General features: G+C 43.7%; 2 protein-coding genes across 4 annotated transcripts in view; both read right to left on the bottom strand.

Moving 5' to 3' along the window:
* CPNE6 (copine 6) overlaps nt 1–5,952 on the bottom strand; it is a 29,971-nt gene extending 24,019 nt beyond the window's left edge. Inside the window, exon 1 of the mRNA XM_089479870.1 lies at nt 5,760–5,952. The gene's annotated coding sequence lies outside the window, so the exon portion shown is untranslated. The remainder of the gene's footprint in view (nt 1–5,759) is intronic.
* Nucleotides 5,953–15,756: 9,804 nt separating this feature from the next.
* Nucleotides 15,757–16,478, bottom strand: part of CARMIL3 (capping protein regulator and myosin 1 linker 3) — a 68,304-nt gene continuing 67,582 nt past the window's right edge. For 2 of the 3 annotated variants that reach the window (XM_089479903.1, XM_089479905.1), the window contains exon 41: nt 16,310–16,425. In XM_089479903.1, the coding sequence (XP_089336029.1) occupies nt 16,400–16,425 (26 nt within the window). In that variant the 3' untranslated portion in view covers nt 16,310–16,399. Of the gene's footprint in view, nt 16,442–16,478 lie in introns of all 3 variants that reach the window. The other variant, XM_089479904.1, reaches the window with a different exon arrangement.

Below are 16,478 nucleotides of genomic sequence, written 5' to 3'. Positions count from 1 at the left end.
GAGCATCCCTATTATGTTCTGCATGAGTTTTCTGAAGGGAGAAGACTCTTCCCAGCCTCTGAATAAGCCAACTAGACATCCCCAGTAAGGCTGCCTTCTTGCCAGGCGATCTTTAACTGGACAGGACCTAAATCTGTACAGTTTCTCATACAAAAATGCAACCGCAGCCTCTTTGCATCTATTACTCTGTTGCTTGTCCATAGAGTGATGCCATCAGGGCAGAACTTTGGGATAGGAATCCATGGTTCCCACTTAGGGTGCATCTACACTGTAGAAATAATGCAGCTTGACACCACATCAACTGCCAGAGCTCCATCCTTGGATGGAGTTTGGTGAGACACCAGCACTCTTTGGCAGAGAAGGCTAAAGACTGTGAAAAATACTACAACTTCCACAATTTTCTAGAATGCAGCTACAGTACTCGCAAGTGGTATCAAACTGCATTATTTCTACAGTGTCGACACACCCTTAGCAGAATGGGTGAGGAGAAACTTAAAATGGAACCAACTGAGATCTTACATTTTGAAGCCACTGAAATGACACACATCACCATCTAAAGATGCTCCTAATAAGATCACTGATCAGAGCAGAGTTTGGAGGAAACAACTCTTGTGAACTACATATCCCACAATCCATCAAACCATTATAACCAATGGCCATACTGTTTGGGGGAGGATTGTAGAAGCTTGGGTGCAAACAGAATAACTTTTCCATGCTCTTGTCCACAATCTTGTAGTTGTTGTGTGCCTTCAGGTCCAACTTATGGCGACCTGAAGGCAGACCTATCATGGGGTTTTCTTGACAAGATTTGTTCAGAGGAGGTTTGCCATTGCCTTTCCCTGAGGCTGAGAGCGTGTGACTTGCCCAAGGTCACCCAATGGATTTCATGGCTGAGCAGGGAATCGAACCCCAGTATCCAGAATCTTAGTCCAATACTCAAACTGCTATGCCATACTGACTCTCTGTCCACAGTATTGCTTAACGTGTCCAGAATGATGTTTCTCAGATCCAATGAACACGGAATAGAAAGCTTTGCATTTGAGAAATATATGGGGAGCTTCACCCACTTAGATGCATGCTTTTTGAGAAAATTCTGCCCATCCTGGTATGAAAAATAAGTGCCCTATGGCCACTGAAACCAACTCTATCCTCCAGCAGAAGAGAATAGCCTTGGAGATGCAGGATGGAGGAATGAATAGACCAAGGTTGCCATTGATGTCCTCATTGATTCTGCCTAGCAGTAGGGATGGCCCTGTTTAAGGCTTTCCCTCTTGAACTAAACGAACGCCATCAAGAAATTTTGAAAGCAGAGCAGGAAAGGAACCATAAAGAGAAAAGGCATGGACAAAGTGGTACAGTCAGCCCTCCTTATTCACAGATTTTTTTTTAATCTACCAATTCAAGCATCCACAGCTTGCTAATATTTTAAAAATATAAATTCCAAAAAGCAAAGCTGGATTTTGCTGTTTATGTAAGGAACACTATTTTATTACGCCATTGTATTTAATGGGACTTGAGCATCCACAGATTTTGTTATCCTGGAACCAACCCCCAGCAGATACTAAGGGGCCACTGTAGTCGCAGAATAAGTACACAGGAGATCCCAAGTGATCATGCATAAAATGCCATCCCTGAGAGACAGTGCGGACCATAGAAGCAAGGAATTGGCTCAGCTGGGCCCATTTCAGCCATTTTAAGGCATGCAAGCTTTGGAGGACCACAGAATGCTTCATCAGGCAGACTTCTTTAGAAAGGAAACAACTTGCCAGGTCACCCCAGCACTTTGCCAACTAGATGCCTACTCACTTTGTTGTTGTTGTGTACCTTCAAGTCATTTCTGACTTATGGCAACCCTAAGGTGACCCTATCATGGGGTTTTCTTGGCAAGACTGGTTCAGAGGGAGTCTGCCACTGCCTTCCCCAAAGGCTGAGAGAGTATGACTTCCCCAAGGTACCCAATGGGATTCATGACTGAGTGGGGATTTGAACCATGATCTCCAAAATCCTAGTCCAACACTCAAACTACTAAGCCATGCTGGCTCTCGCCTACTCACCAGCAAGGCACAAAAGAGAGAAAGAGAGAGAGAAAGGGCTGACCCTTGTTGATCCTTCTCAGCAACCAGGGGTACACCTTTCTTAAAGCACAATAACATCCAAAATCCACAAAAAATGATACTTTTATGCAGCCAGCCAAAATGCACAAAATACATGATGCTGTTTCTTAAAGCTTTCCTAACTCTTCTGGCTAATTGTCACTGATGGATCGACCCTCAGGGATGACAAGGGCCATCACAATGTCTTGCGGCAATCCATCAAACCAGTCAATTTTGTATTGCAGGAAAATGCTTCCTTTCCCCCTTGCCAGATTCTCCTTGGCAAAGGGCCCTGTGGAACCCAAAAGCCTGCACACAAAACCTAAGATGATTCAATTGAAGTATCATTTTACTATATCACCAACTTCAGAAACCAGCAAACCCCTATGGGCTGCAGATGTGTATAACCATCACACATCCAAAAAGAAGAAGCACAGCCTTGTAAGGTGTCAGCCACAGAGGTCTCACAACATAGGGTGCATTTCACAATGGCCACAATGTTGTGATTATGTCCAATATCCTGAGAGTGCTGTTGGGGATTGACCATGGTATGTAACACCGAGTGATGTATAAAATACTGGCTGACATACCCAAATCAAAGCAAAAACATGGGCATCTGTACAGAGATCTACAGTGGACTAGAAGCTTAGGTATAAGACAATAAATATAATAAATGGAATATAAATAAGGAATGGAGGCATTGACATTGGAAGCTGAAGAATTATGACTGTTCTCAAGCCATTCAACCCCATCCTCACAAAAATATATTGCATGCATTATATACAAACAGTGGCTATCCGCTGGGATATGAAAATCTGGGGATACTCAAGCCCCGTTAAATACAATGGGGTAGCAAAATGGCATTCCTTATATAAAACAGTAAAATCAAGGTTTGCTTATTGCAATGTTTTCAAGCCATGGGTGGCTGAATCCATGGATAAAGAATCCATGGATATGGGGAACCAACAATAGGAAATATCCATTGGAAGCAACAGTACAAATACAAATACATACATATATTCCATATGTATATTCCATACAAATACAGAGTTGTGTGTATATTCCATAAATCTGTATGATAGGATGCTAGAATTTGGTCTCAGAAATCATGGACTGGGCCGAGAGCAGAGAGATTCAAATCCACCGGAGCCAAAACTTGCACTAGGTTTATGCTGCTTCAAAGGCACTTTTTCTCAGCTTAATCTGCTTTGAGGTCATTCTGAGGAAGGCACTGGGCACACAGACAAGGAGATTAAAGGGGTCTTTGGCCACCCCAGACTCCTCAGACTGCCTCTTTTGTGGGGGGGCCAAAAGGGAAGGGAGCAGTCTCCTCTGAGGAGTAGCAATTCACTTTTAAAAAGGTCGCAGGGCTTTCCTTCTAAAATCTGTGTTTCAAAACTAGAAATGGAAATATGACCACTTTTGTTCTTTTTATCAGAACAAAAGTCTGAGTGGTCCCTGAGCAGGGTGACCAGGTGTCCTCCTTCACCAAGACATGTCCTACATTTCAACCTTCTGTCCAAGAGGAATTTCAAAAAATATCCTCTATTTTGAGCATGACTAAGAAGCATGAATTTATATTTATATTCATGTTTTTAGCTTCTTCTTCTTCTTCTTCTTTTTTTTTTTTTTGGTAATATCTGACATTTTCTCAAATGTCCTACATTTTGTGGTGCCTTGTCTTCCTTTGTGGTTATGACACTCTGTCCCTAAGGGATACACAGCAGAAACATGGCTCCTAAATCCACAAATATTGTCCATTCCTGCTCCATATCCAGAGGCACTCTACCTTAAAGAATTAGAGAGAACCTACTATGGCCGTGGGTGGGAAAGACATTCACTGATGGGAGTGTGACACAAATGTAATAAAATAGCCAAGACTTTGGAAAAGTTGCTTTTTTGTTGGACTACATCTTCCAGAATTCTCCAGTGACCATGGTGGCTGGGGATTCTGGAAGATGTAGGCCAAAGAACACAACGTTTCCAAGTTCTGACAAACACATCAAGGGAAGCCCTGAACCATGTGTGGCAGACAGACGTAAATGGAAGACACCATAACAAACACAGAAGAACAAGCCACAGAACCTTCCAAATTACACAAAATTGAGACCTAATGCACAAAACTCCTCTTCTGCAATGCTCCCGCACTTCATAGCCAGGTTGGCTCTGTGTGTGTGTGTGTGGGGGGGGGGGGGGGTATCTAGGAACTGTAGTCCAGAAAAGTAACTTGCTCAAGTTCAGAAATCTGACAAAATTTCTACCTGATCATGCAGATGGCATTATCAATAATCCGGTGTCAGGTATTTACAGATATACTGCCCCAAATAGAGAGGCTATATTTTGCTCTTGAGTTTGTTAAATCACTGCCAAAGACTAAAAGATGCACCATGAATTAGTTGAACTCTTTAAAAAAAAAGCAGAAGAAGCTGTTTCAAGTTCAGGGCCATTGCAATTTTCCAAAGCAATATATGTGTTGTGGGAGCTCACACTGTGATTCTTCCCCGATCAGTTCCCCCCAAATTATGTACAGCTCTATGCAGTGCCAAACAGAGGGCCAGGACATGGAGAAAAAGGTAAAGCATCCACAGCCTTGCAGTCAGCTAGAGTGGGCAAAGGTCCAGAGCATAAAAGGAGACTCACACAGCCACAACAACACAAGCAACACTCAGATCTCACACTGCAACACACCAAACCTCACACTCACCAGAAGGAAACCATCACATGTGAAAAGCACCATAGAGGGATCCCAAAGGTGGATCCATGGCTGGCATATCATGGCACACATTGATGTGCCACTTTGGTTATAGAGACTGATAACCAGGAAAGGGATACAGCCCACAAGAGCACACACACACACACACACACACACAACCTCAAAGGGAAAGGACCACAAAGCAGCGATGCACAAAACATGCACATGCCAAAGGGTGACATCCAGGCCAGGTACTCCCACTTCCAAGAAGAGATGCAAGACCTGGTTGTGTGTGCCATGCACAAGACACCACAGCAGAGTGGCATGCCACAACCAAGGTGTGAGGTTGAGTGGGGTACAAAGCATGCCAACACTGGGCCGGAGAACCATCCACAAGGATGTGCCGAAGGAAGGCCGGTCCGCACACGCACAAGCAGGGGTGCACCAGAGAGACACACCACAGGGACAACCCATGGATGCTTCACAGAGGTGTGCAAACACCCAGCTACAACAACACAGAGGCAACCCAGCTGATGGTGGAACACACCCAGTGTCCTGTGTCAAGCTGCAGGCAGGAGAGACACTTGGCCCTATAAAGGGGATCCAGGCTGCATCTGCGCTGCAGAACTAATCCAGTTTGACACCACTTTAACTTCCATGGGTCAAGGCTATGGAAATCTGGTCATGGTCGTTTGTTGGGCCACCAAAGGTCTGCCAACAAACTACCATGGCCAGAATTCTATAGCCTTCAGCTATGGCAGTTCAAGTGGTGTCAAACTGGAATACTTCTGCAGTGCAGATGCAGCCTCAAGGTCCAGAAAACATTTTCCCCCTGTGCATTGCAGTGCTTACATGGCACATAAGTCCAAGTGAGCATCACTCCTCCTTGGTTAAAGCAGGAGATGCTCGGCAGGGACAACCTTCCCTTAACATCACTGCAGGGCTGGAGGAGGGAGGAAGAAGGGAACAGTTACCTGGATGGAAGAGTGCAAGGGATCCAATCTCTCTTTCTCTCTCTTTCTCCTTCTTCCCTTCTTTCCTCCTGGGTGACTCCTTCCCCTCCAAGCTGGAAGTCCTTGAGTCTCTCTTTCTCTCTTTCTTTTTTGGCTTCCTCCTCCCTTCCTCCTCCTGTCCCCTATAGGCTCTCTCTCTTTTTCTGCTGCTGTCACGTTTCCTTCCATCCCCTGTCTTTTTTGGCTCCTCCTCATCCTAGATTCTGCAGTACAAGGGAGGGGGAAAAGGCTATGCACACTCATTCACATACACACATACACAACACTCACACCTACCTTTTGTTCATCTCGGTGAGGACCCTTTTCCCCATCATCTATCCTTCTCCAGGGGTGCATCTACACTGTAGAATTAATGCAGCTTGATGCCACTTGAACTGCCCTCCTACAGGGTGCTGGGATTTGCAGTTTGGGGAGGCACCAGCCCTCTTCAGCAGAGGCAGCTAAAGACCTTGCAAAACTATAGGTCCTTGGATTCTCTAGGATGGAGCCCTGGCAATTCAAAGTGGTGTCAAACTGCATTATTTCTACAGTGTTGGTGGTGGTATTCTACTTGCCAAGAAAACCCCATGATAGGCTTGCTTTTGTTTGTTATCGTCGGCGTGTGCTTTCAAGTTGTTTCCGACGTATAACACCCATGAGATTTTCTTGGAAAGTTTCTTCAGAGGGGGCTTGCCACTGCCATCCTCTGAGGCTGAGAGAGTGTGACCTGCCCAAGGTCACACAGTGGGTTTCCATGGCTGAATTGGGATTCGAACCCTGGTCTTCAGAGACATAATCCAACATGCAAACCACTATGCCACTCTGGCTATCTCTTTGAAAACAGGGATAGACAGAGATATAATAGTGCCTTACACAACAAAATGAATGCTTTAGCCCTCTATTCTGGCTTCCACCTTCTTTAGTGGTTCTGAATCAAAAGATATTTTGCCCTAGAATAAGTATGTTTTATTCTATTTTTAACTGATTGTATGTACAGTGCTCTATTAATAAAGCTTAATAATAATAATAGTGTCTGTGTACATTCTCTTTATCAAGCTCTGTATTCTGCATTATACATGCAGAGACAAACATATATCCTGCTATATTTGTTGTTATGTGCCTCCAAGTTCTTTCTCACTTGCGGCAACCCTAAAGTGAGCTTATCCTGGAGTTTCCTTGGCAAGATTGGTTCAGAGGAGGTTTGCCATTGCCTTCCCCTGAGGCTGAGAGAATGTGACCTGCCAAAGGTCCACCCAGTGGGTTTTATGGCTGAGCGGGGCATCAAACCCTGGTCTCCAGAGCCACAGTCCAACATTCAAACCCAATACACCACTCCAGCTCTATTATATATAGTATATATATTCTATAACCATTTGTTTTATTGTTCCATAACCATACTCATGCAGACTATAACTCTATGGCCTAGGGAAAATAGTTTGACAATGACTGTAATGTGTGAATGACTACAATGTAGCGAGAATATGGCTTGAGAGAGTGATGTAGGGCAGCGTGGTGTAGTGGTTTGAGTGCTGAACTACAACTCTGGAGATCAGAGTTCGATTCCTTGCTTAGCCATGAAAACTGACTGGATGACCTTGGGCAGGTCACACTCTCTCAGCCTGAGAGGGAGGCAATGGCAAACCTCCTCCGAACAAATCTTGCCAAGAAACCCCCATGATAGGTGCGTTTTAGGGTTACCATAAGTCGGAAACAACTTGAAGGCAAACAACAACAATATATATACACACATGTATGCTGTAACTATAAAGTCTACACACATACACAGGCATGCACATTTTTATAACACACACACACACACACATAGAATATGTCTTGTGTCCCATTTTGGGGGGAAAGGTAGGGTATGATCAACATCCTTGGTAATGTCTTCCAGAACGGCAACCCATAAATGATTCACAGCAGCCAAAGAAGCAGGGAGGCAAAATGCATTTTACTGAATTTGTATATTTCTCTTTTGTGAGTTTTGAGTAATTAACTGCGTCCTTTTGGGAACCAGAGCAGACTGTTTTGAAGGTTTCTTTGCTGCTTTTAAAAAGAATCCCATGTGCATATGTGTATGTATGCATCTGTCTGCAGGTGTGCATTGTTTTAAAAGGAGTGTTGGCTGGGGATGAGGGGTGCTGTGGTCCATCTGCAGAGCATCCTTTTGGGGGATGGCTGTAAAGCTGCTACCTTCAGTATGGTTTTTGAAGGAAAACAATAAGAAAAGGAGTTTCCATTGCCTTTCTCATCTCCCAGTTGGGTTCTTCTCAGCAGCAAGCGGCCACTCATGGGGAGAAACTGGATGATGGATGAGACAGGTCAGGATTGTTGGTCCGACTCAGCATGTGCCTTCTTGTTTTTGTCTTTAGATTCAAGACAACACAGGGAAGGATGCAGGTGTTTTGCAGCTTTGCCTGAGACAAAAGGAAAACCCAGGGCAATGTAAGTAAGCATGGAATCCTACAGTGGGAACCCAAAGGCCATCTGTCCCAACCCTCTGCCATGCTAGAAATATGATCACAAACTGGAGTGTCAGGAGAGAGCCTGCCCAGTTTTGGAAGAAAGCCTGATACAGTCAGTCCTCCCTATCCACGGATTCCTTATCCACTGATTCAACCATCCACGGCTTGAAAATATTTTAAAATATACATAAATCCCCAAAAGCAAACCTTGATTTTGCCCTTTTATATAAGGGACACTATTTTACTATGTCATTGCATTTAATGGGACTTGAGCATCCACATATTTTGGTATCCACAGGGAGTCCTGGAACCAAACCTCAGCATTTATCAAGGGCCCACTGTGCACTAGAATTCCTACTCTTTGTTTGTTGTTGTTATTGTGTATCTTCAAGTCATTTCCACCCTAAGCGTGGTGTAGTGGTTTGAGCATTGGACTAGGAGAACAGGGTTCAAATCCCCACTCAGCCACAAAACCCACTGGGAGGGTGACCCTGAACAGGTCACACTCTCTCAGCTTCAGAGGATGGCAATGGCAAACCTCCTCTGAAGAAAGCTGCCAAGAAAACTCCATGATTGGTTTGTCTTTGGGTTGCCATAAATCAGAAGTGACTTGAAGGCATACAACAAGAACAATTACAACAAAGGCAACCCTGTTGTGATGTTTTCTTGTCGAGATTGGTTCAGACAAATTTGCCATTGCTTTCCCCTGAGGCTGAGAGCATGTGACTTGCCCAAGGTCACCCAGTGGGTTTTGTGGCTGAACCAGGAATCGAACCCTGGTCTCCAGAGTCATACTCAATAATCTCCAGATATCAAATCTCATTGTGAAGACAGCAGTTGCATCCTTTCTTTAGCATCAACAAGCGCTAACACATGAGCATGAAAGCACCATGCGGCGCACACAGCTTGCCTTTCCACGCCTTGCAGCTGGTGAGGTATATATCAGGGATGGCTGATAACCTCTCGCAGAACAAATTATGGTTTTCCTGGTGTATCTTTATCCGAAAGAACAAAAGCCATCTCCCCATGACTTTTAAAACTGTCAGAAGAAAGGCGAACACACAATAAATGAACACAGCGCATGGAAAGCAGAGGAAAGTATTCATCCATGGACCATAGTCTTTGAGGAAGATTCAAACAGCAGCTGCAGTTGGGATGGTTCTGAGGCTTCACACCCCTTTTATCTCATTCTGCAAAATGTTAGAGGGAGCTGTTTAAAGTTTCAGAGCTGGAGAAAGTTAATTTTGGATGGTTGTTCCCAGAATCCTCCATCCAACATGGTCAATGGCAGTACTAAACTGGAGATTCTGGGAGATGCACTCCCAGATATGTTTCTCCCTCCATACTCGTTCATCAAACAGTCATGGAAGCCTCCCTTCACCCCTGCAATCTGGTGCTCTTCAGATGTGTGCATTGACAATCCCATCATCCCCAGACAGCTTCACCAACTATGGATGGAGTATGTAGTCCAACACCGCATCTGGAAACACACCAGCCTTTGGGGAAGGCTATGCTAAGGTTTAAGTGGAGGAACTTTATTCTCAATGGCAGGGTTCAGTCATAACTGAATGACTCTGAACATGTGCAGAAAGCTTTAAAGAAAAACACCATTGAATAACTGAAGGATACCTCCATAAGAACCACAGGTGCCTCTAAAACAATAGCTTAGGTCCTGATAAAGAATATAGACAAGGGTCCAAAACACACTGGAGAAATAATCCCATTTGAGTCCACTTTAATTTCCCCGCCCCATGCTAGGGAATTCTGGGAACTGTAGTTTGGTGAGACATTTAGCCTTCTCTGTATGAGAGCTCTGGTGCTATAATAAACTACAATTCCCAGGATTCCCTAAACTGGATTATTTCTGCAGTCTGTTTTGGACCCTGGTTAAATGTGTGAACTGTTGATAGTTGTGGCAGAGAGGAATAGGTTAATGCCTAAACTACGGTACAAATCCTAGCTTTCCATAGGATGGAGGTATAGCACTTAAAGTGGCATCAAACTGCATTATTTCTACAGTGTAGATGCACCCCAAGTTAGATGGAGGCATCACTACAAAATATGGTCCCATTTGGCTTTTCTCCACTCTAGCTCACCACCTCCAATAAATCTCCAGCTCTGCTAGTATAAAGATAGGCTTCTCTCAGCTTCTGCTTCTAGCTTAACAGGGGACAGGCTTGCTGGCTGTCTCCAAGAGATAGACCCCAAGGGACTGCTGGATTTTGTCTTTTCCAATATAAAAAAATAAAGAGGCCACACTTGTGACAAATCCACTTCATTCTGGCAGGCCATGGTGCAACCCCAAATCCACTTGCAGTCAGAGGCTAATCTAATTCAGGCAGCAAAGCATCTCTTCTGTTTCTTTTAAGACTGCAAACAACCCCAAAATCGAGGAATTTGGTCTTTCAGTGTCGTACTCAGCATTTTCTCCCTCTCCTTTTTGGATTTATCATTCAACCGAAAGAAGGATGCAGAAGCAGGGGTTCCCAACCTTTTTGACTTGTGCAGCCCTTATTTCTATGGCAGAACCCCTAAGAGGCCTACCCTATGTCTTGGTGTTAATGGTGTTTAGGAGTCTGTATAAGAATATATTCCTGTTCCTTCATTTAATTCCATTTTTATTTCTTTCATTTTCCTGGAGTGACTGGCAAATGCATGCGGAGCCCTAAGGGTTGGGAACCCCTGCCCTAAAGCAACAACAACAACAACAACAAAAATTAAATTAAAATGATGAATTTTAGATGTGGATCATTTTAATATATGTACATTTTATTTATCCTTTTCAACTGATGTGTGTTTTATCTGATGTGTTTTAACTGATGTTGTTTGTTAATTGTTGTCGCCCACCTTGATCCATGGGGAGAGTTAGGTAAGAAAATAATAATAATAATAATAATAATAATAATAATAATAATAATATCAAGAGAACTAACCATGATTTTTTGTGTCTCTGTTTTAGTGTAAGAATCAAATTACTCTTTGTTTTATGACTGCTGATAATTTTGTGTTTGCATTTGTGTGTGTGTGAAAGTTACGGTAGAGTTAATAAGTTTTTAGGGCTTGGGAAAATTACTTTTTGGACTATATCTCTCAGAATTCCCTTGGCAATCCCTGGCTGGTGACGGCACACCCTCCAGCATTTAATAGATGAAAAATGGGACACGAGTCAGTAAACTATGCAATTGAGGAAAAACATGTTGCAATTATTTAATGAATTTCTGCATGGGATGAAAAAACCCCAGACATTCTGCAGCCTGATATGAACCAAGGGCAGGAAGAAAATAGTAAATTCCAACATTTCACAGGTGAAAACGGGGACACATGCGGCAGAACAAAACCAGAGTGTGGTCAAATTGGCAAAAATAAATGGGGAAGAAGAGACTTGCTATGACAGGCTGCAGCAGTTGGCTTTTGCCTGAACCTTCTGGGGGGGGGGGGGAAATGAAGGAGGCAGCATGGTGTAGTGGTCTGGATGTTGGACTACAATTCAGAGTTCAAATCTGCACTCAGCCATGGAAACCCACCAGGTGATCTTAGGCAAGTCCTATACTCTTAGCTTTGGGGAAAGGCAAAGGCAAACCTCCTCTGAACAAATCTGAACAAATCCCCTGAACAAATCTGTTACTGGCCATGGCTGTCTCAAAACATTTTGCTACCTAAGGCAAAAACTAAATGGTAAACTTTTACCTATTCCATGCACAGACGCCAATTGGATTGGGTGCTAAATTCAAGAGGATAGTAGGCTAGTTTTAGGTATTCAAGGCAACCATGCAACACACATACAACTTTTGTTTTTAAGAGAAGGGAATGCCCAGGGAGAATATCAGGAGGAATACCAGGTATTGTGACTTCTGCCACCTCCAGCAAGAGTGCTGCCTGAGATGTTTGACTCCCTCTGCCTAATGTAAAGGCCGGCCCTAGGAGCCAACACCTGTAATATTGGGAAAGATAGAGAAGTAGCCTCTGGCAGTGATAGCTGGTTGCTTCCTTGTCGTGGTTTGGCAAATCCGCTCTGCATTTTAGTCCAAACTCTAAAAGAGCTGTCCAAGGTGCTGAACTGACCCCTCCCTATAAGTGCATCATGTTTAAAGTTTCAACCCCAGAGGCTGCCACTGGCATCTGAAGTGCTACATGCAGCATTTCCAGTGAAAGTAAGCAGACTGGGAAGAGAACCAAGAAATGCACAGATAAATAATTCACCTTCTCTGGTGCATCTCTAGGTCTTCTTCTTTGACAGCATCTATGCTGCCATCTGATGGTCACTTTATTGTGTGCTTCCAAGCAGTTTCTGACTACTACTACTACCACTACTATTAATATTTCTTACCTGCCCCTCCCCATGGATCAAGGTGGGGGACAACGACAACTAACAACATCAGTTAATACACTTCACTTAAACTCACATCAGTTAAAACTTATGTGTGTTTTAACTTTTAAACTTATGGTTAATAGACTTATGGTGACCCTAAGGAAACCTAAGATCACCCAGTTTCCAAGCCCCAGCAACAATTTGAACCTTGGTCTTTCAGAGTCCTAGTCCAAGACTCAAACCGTGGCACAACACTGTAGTGTTTACAGCAGTGCTAGATTTATGTGTGGGTTGTGTGTCTTCGTTTCCGAATTATGGCAACCCTAAGGCAAACCTATGATGGGGTTATCTTGGCAGGATTTGCTTAGAGGAGGTTTTCCAGTGCCTTGAGAGAGTGACTTGCTCAAGATCCCCCAGTTTCCATATCCGAGTGAGGATTTGAACCCTGGTCTTTTGGAGCCCTAGTCCAAGATTCAAACATTACACAACACTGTCGTGCTACAGCAGTGTTAGATTTATGTGCTTATATGTGTGTTGAGTGCCTTCAAATCATTTCCAATTCATGGTGACCCTAAGGTAAATCTGTTACAGGGTTTTCTTGGCACATTCCTGTAGAGGAGGTTTGTCATTGCCATCCTCCGAGGCTGAGAGAGTGGGATTCACCCAAGGTCACCCAGTGGGTTTTCATGGTCAAGTGGCTAGATTTATTTAGAGGAAGGCAATTGTGCCAGGGAGTGGGATAAATGGGGTGAGCACACCAAGATGATGGCAAATGTGCCACTCAGTTAACCACGCACAATGCTCACACCTTTTAAACTTTTTGTTATCTGAATGGAATATGCAATCCTGCCTCCCACATCCTTAGTTTATGATGAAACAGGTGCATCATTATTCCAAGCAGAGCTTGGAAAAGTTAATTCTGGGGACAACAACTCCCAGGGAAAAACACAACAGGCAATGCAACAGTTACCGAAATGTTTGTGAGGGAAACATGTTGCAGATGAGTAGCTGTACTGGCAATGAGTTATGCAACAATTTACCTTTTAAACAATAACATTCGTGGTGCTTTGACGGCCACAACCTTGCGAGGGAGGCACGGCTAAGAAACAGAAATGCCTGGCTCCTGAGACCCAAATATTATGTTCAGTCCATTACACTACACTGATTCCATAAAAAAAAAGAGAAGGGGTTGCAAGAGAACTGGCGAAACCAAATGCACCGAGGAATTATAGCCACTTCTGGCTTCGCTTTTCATTCTGGAGGGCCATTTCCTGGAGGGTCTCAGAAGTAGACCTGTTGTACTTAGAACTGGGAATATGTCTGGACACAGTAGATATGTGGCCTGACCAGGAGAGAGCAAATAAGGTTGGGTTGTGACTCCTAGCATTCCTAGACAGCACAGCCATTGGTAAGTAATGTTGGGTGTTGCAGTGCACCCACATCTGGAGAGCTTTACTGTGCTTGCTCCTCATCCAGTTGCTATGCTGTGCTGTTAATGAAAGGTAAGCTTTTACTCACTTTTTAAAGGAGTTGCATCATTCTCTAAATAATGCAACCTTCACACAAAAAATTTCACTTGCAGAGACCAGCTCAATACAATCCTTCTGTATTGAAAGACTGTCAAAAGTAGAGCCCCAGTGGAAAAGTCTTGAGAGAGTAAACTTCCTATAACTCTAAGAGGAGAGCTAAGCTGCACACCATGCAGCAAAGTTGTCTATCCATATGACTACTCACCAATCAAATATTCATGTTGTTGTGTCATTTCCAACATACGGCAACTCTAAGGCAAACCTTGGGTTTTCTGGAGCTGAGAGTATGTGGCTCGCCGAGGGTCATCCAGTAGGTTTCCATGGTCCAGCAGAAAATCGAACCCTGATCTCCAGTTGTAGTCCGTGCTCCAACTGCTACACTACACTGTCCAGATAGCCTTATCTCATATGACTATCCTTCAGGATATAACTAGATGGAGATGACAGCTTGAAATGTTATTTGTAAGACTTACTTTATTCACCAGTACTCTACTAATTATTCTGATCACCCAGCAGGTCATTCCTTGTTACTCTTACTGAAAGGGTACTTGCTGAGTTATTAATGACTATAAATATGTGAAGGGATATTGTAGCACATTGGAGACAAACTGAAAGAAAAAAAACTGGTAGTGGACCTGAGTTGATTTCCTCTGAGTCTACAAATGCTCACACTACTGGTTTCTTTCTTTCACTTAGTCTCAAAGGTGCTACAAGATCCCTTTACATACTGATTTTTCTGACTAAGATGACTCTTTGAATTCTACCATCATGACTGTTACTTCTGTTACTACTACTGTTATATGACTGTTACTACTATACCATTGAAAAATACAGGAAAATGCTCTCTGGTCCCCCAAGTGGCCAATTCAGATATTGCACCTTGGAAATTCTGGGGAAAGTGCAAACGACATTGCAAAACAATCCTTCTTGATTGTAGCACAAGGCAGCCACCCATATGATCCTTCCTTCTTTTTCTCCTCTTGCCTACACTGGGATTGCACCCCTTCACCAAGAAATAGCAATAGCAATAGCAAATACAGTCGTCCCTTCTTATACACAGATTTTTTTATACACGGATTCAAGCATACACGGTTTGAAAATGTTTCAAAAAAGTATAAATGTCAAATATCAAACTTTGATTTTCCATTTTGTATACGGGACACCATTTTGCTATGTCATTATATTTAATGAGACTTGAGCATACACAGATTTTGTTATACACAGGGGATCTTGGAACCAATCCCCAGAGTATAACAAGGGTTTACTGTATGTACATTTCTATACCATTTATCAGTGCACTTAAGCACTCTTTAAGCGGTTTACAATAGTTAAGCTAATTGGCCCCAATAATTGCCCCCTGGGTACTCATGTTAGCGAATGAGTAACAGACAGAAAAAATTCCCAACCTATATTATGTAACAAAAAAGTGTTCCAACTCACCCTGCCTAATGATAGTGCTGGCTTTGCCAGTATCAGATCATGAAGGCCAGATCATGCTTTGAATCTCTGCTGGCTGTTGAATCTCCCTATACATAAGAAGGATTAAACTCTCCAGTGACCAAGCCAGAGGTGACCATGGTGACCAAGGGATATGTCCCTCTGTGCCTGACATCCTGGAAGAAAATGCTTCTCACCACCTCCATGAAGACCCCAAAGGCATTTCATTAATTTCCATATATAATTTATTATGATTCTCTTTTCTTTTATACAAGCTGAAAATAGAATGGCGAGAACAGTGAGGGTGTTTTCTTTGGGGAGGGGTGGAGAGGTGGGGTGTGAAATGCAGGACCAGAAGCAAGGAAGAGGGTGGCGGGGAAGGAACTGGAAGATGACAAAGAAAATGGAAGGCAAGCAAAACAAGGCCGTATTGCCTCTCTTCCGGGGGCTGGGAGTGTTTCGTTCAGTTCTGAATGCCCCCAAATATTTTCAGCAATGGGAATATGGAATTTAATGTGGCTTTTTCCCTACCACCCTGGCTTTTAAAAAAGGAGGGAGGAGTAGCAGGTCCCTCCAGGATATTGGGGTGGGTGGGTCCGACCCAAAAGCGAGGGAAGAAGACAGGCACAAACGGAGGAAAAGAACGAGGGGTCAGCAGCACTGGACTGGAGACCGAGGTGGTCCCAGGCATATGGTTTCTATAGGGTAGGAGGTCAGCCCCTCTCTGTCAAAAGGGGGGGAAGCTGGCAGAGGATGTGTCTCCTGTGCTTCTCTCCCTTCTTCTCTCTTGTAGCTTTCATGTTCCCTCGCTCTTCCTGCCAGGAGATGAAAAGGCCTTGCAGCTTCCAGTGGCAGCAACAATGTCAAGGGAGCGTCTGTCCATCATTCTGTCCCAGATTCGGGAGTTCCTAAAGAAAGAAGGAACTATAAAACGGGGGAGAGAAGGGAGATGGCAGAGAGG

The sequence above is a fragment of the Sceloporus occidentalis genome, unplaced genomic scaffold (assembly GCF_023333645.1).
Source record: "Sceloporus occidentalis isolate IW3139 unplaced genomic scaffold, rSceOcc1.0.p SCAF_14, whole genome shotgun sequence".
Lineage (NCBI taxonomy): Eukaryota > Metazoa > Chordata > Lepidosauria > Squamata > Phrynosomatidae > Sceloporus > Sceloporus occidentalis.
Note: the sequence above shows the minus strand (reverse complement) of the source record. Positions and strands in the feature narration are given on the sequence as shown.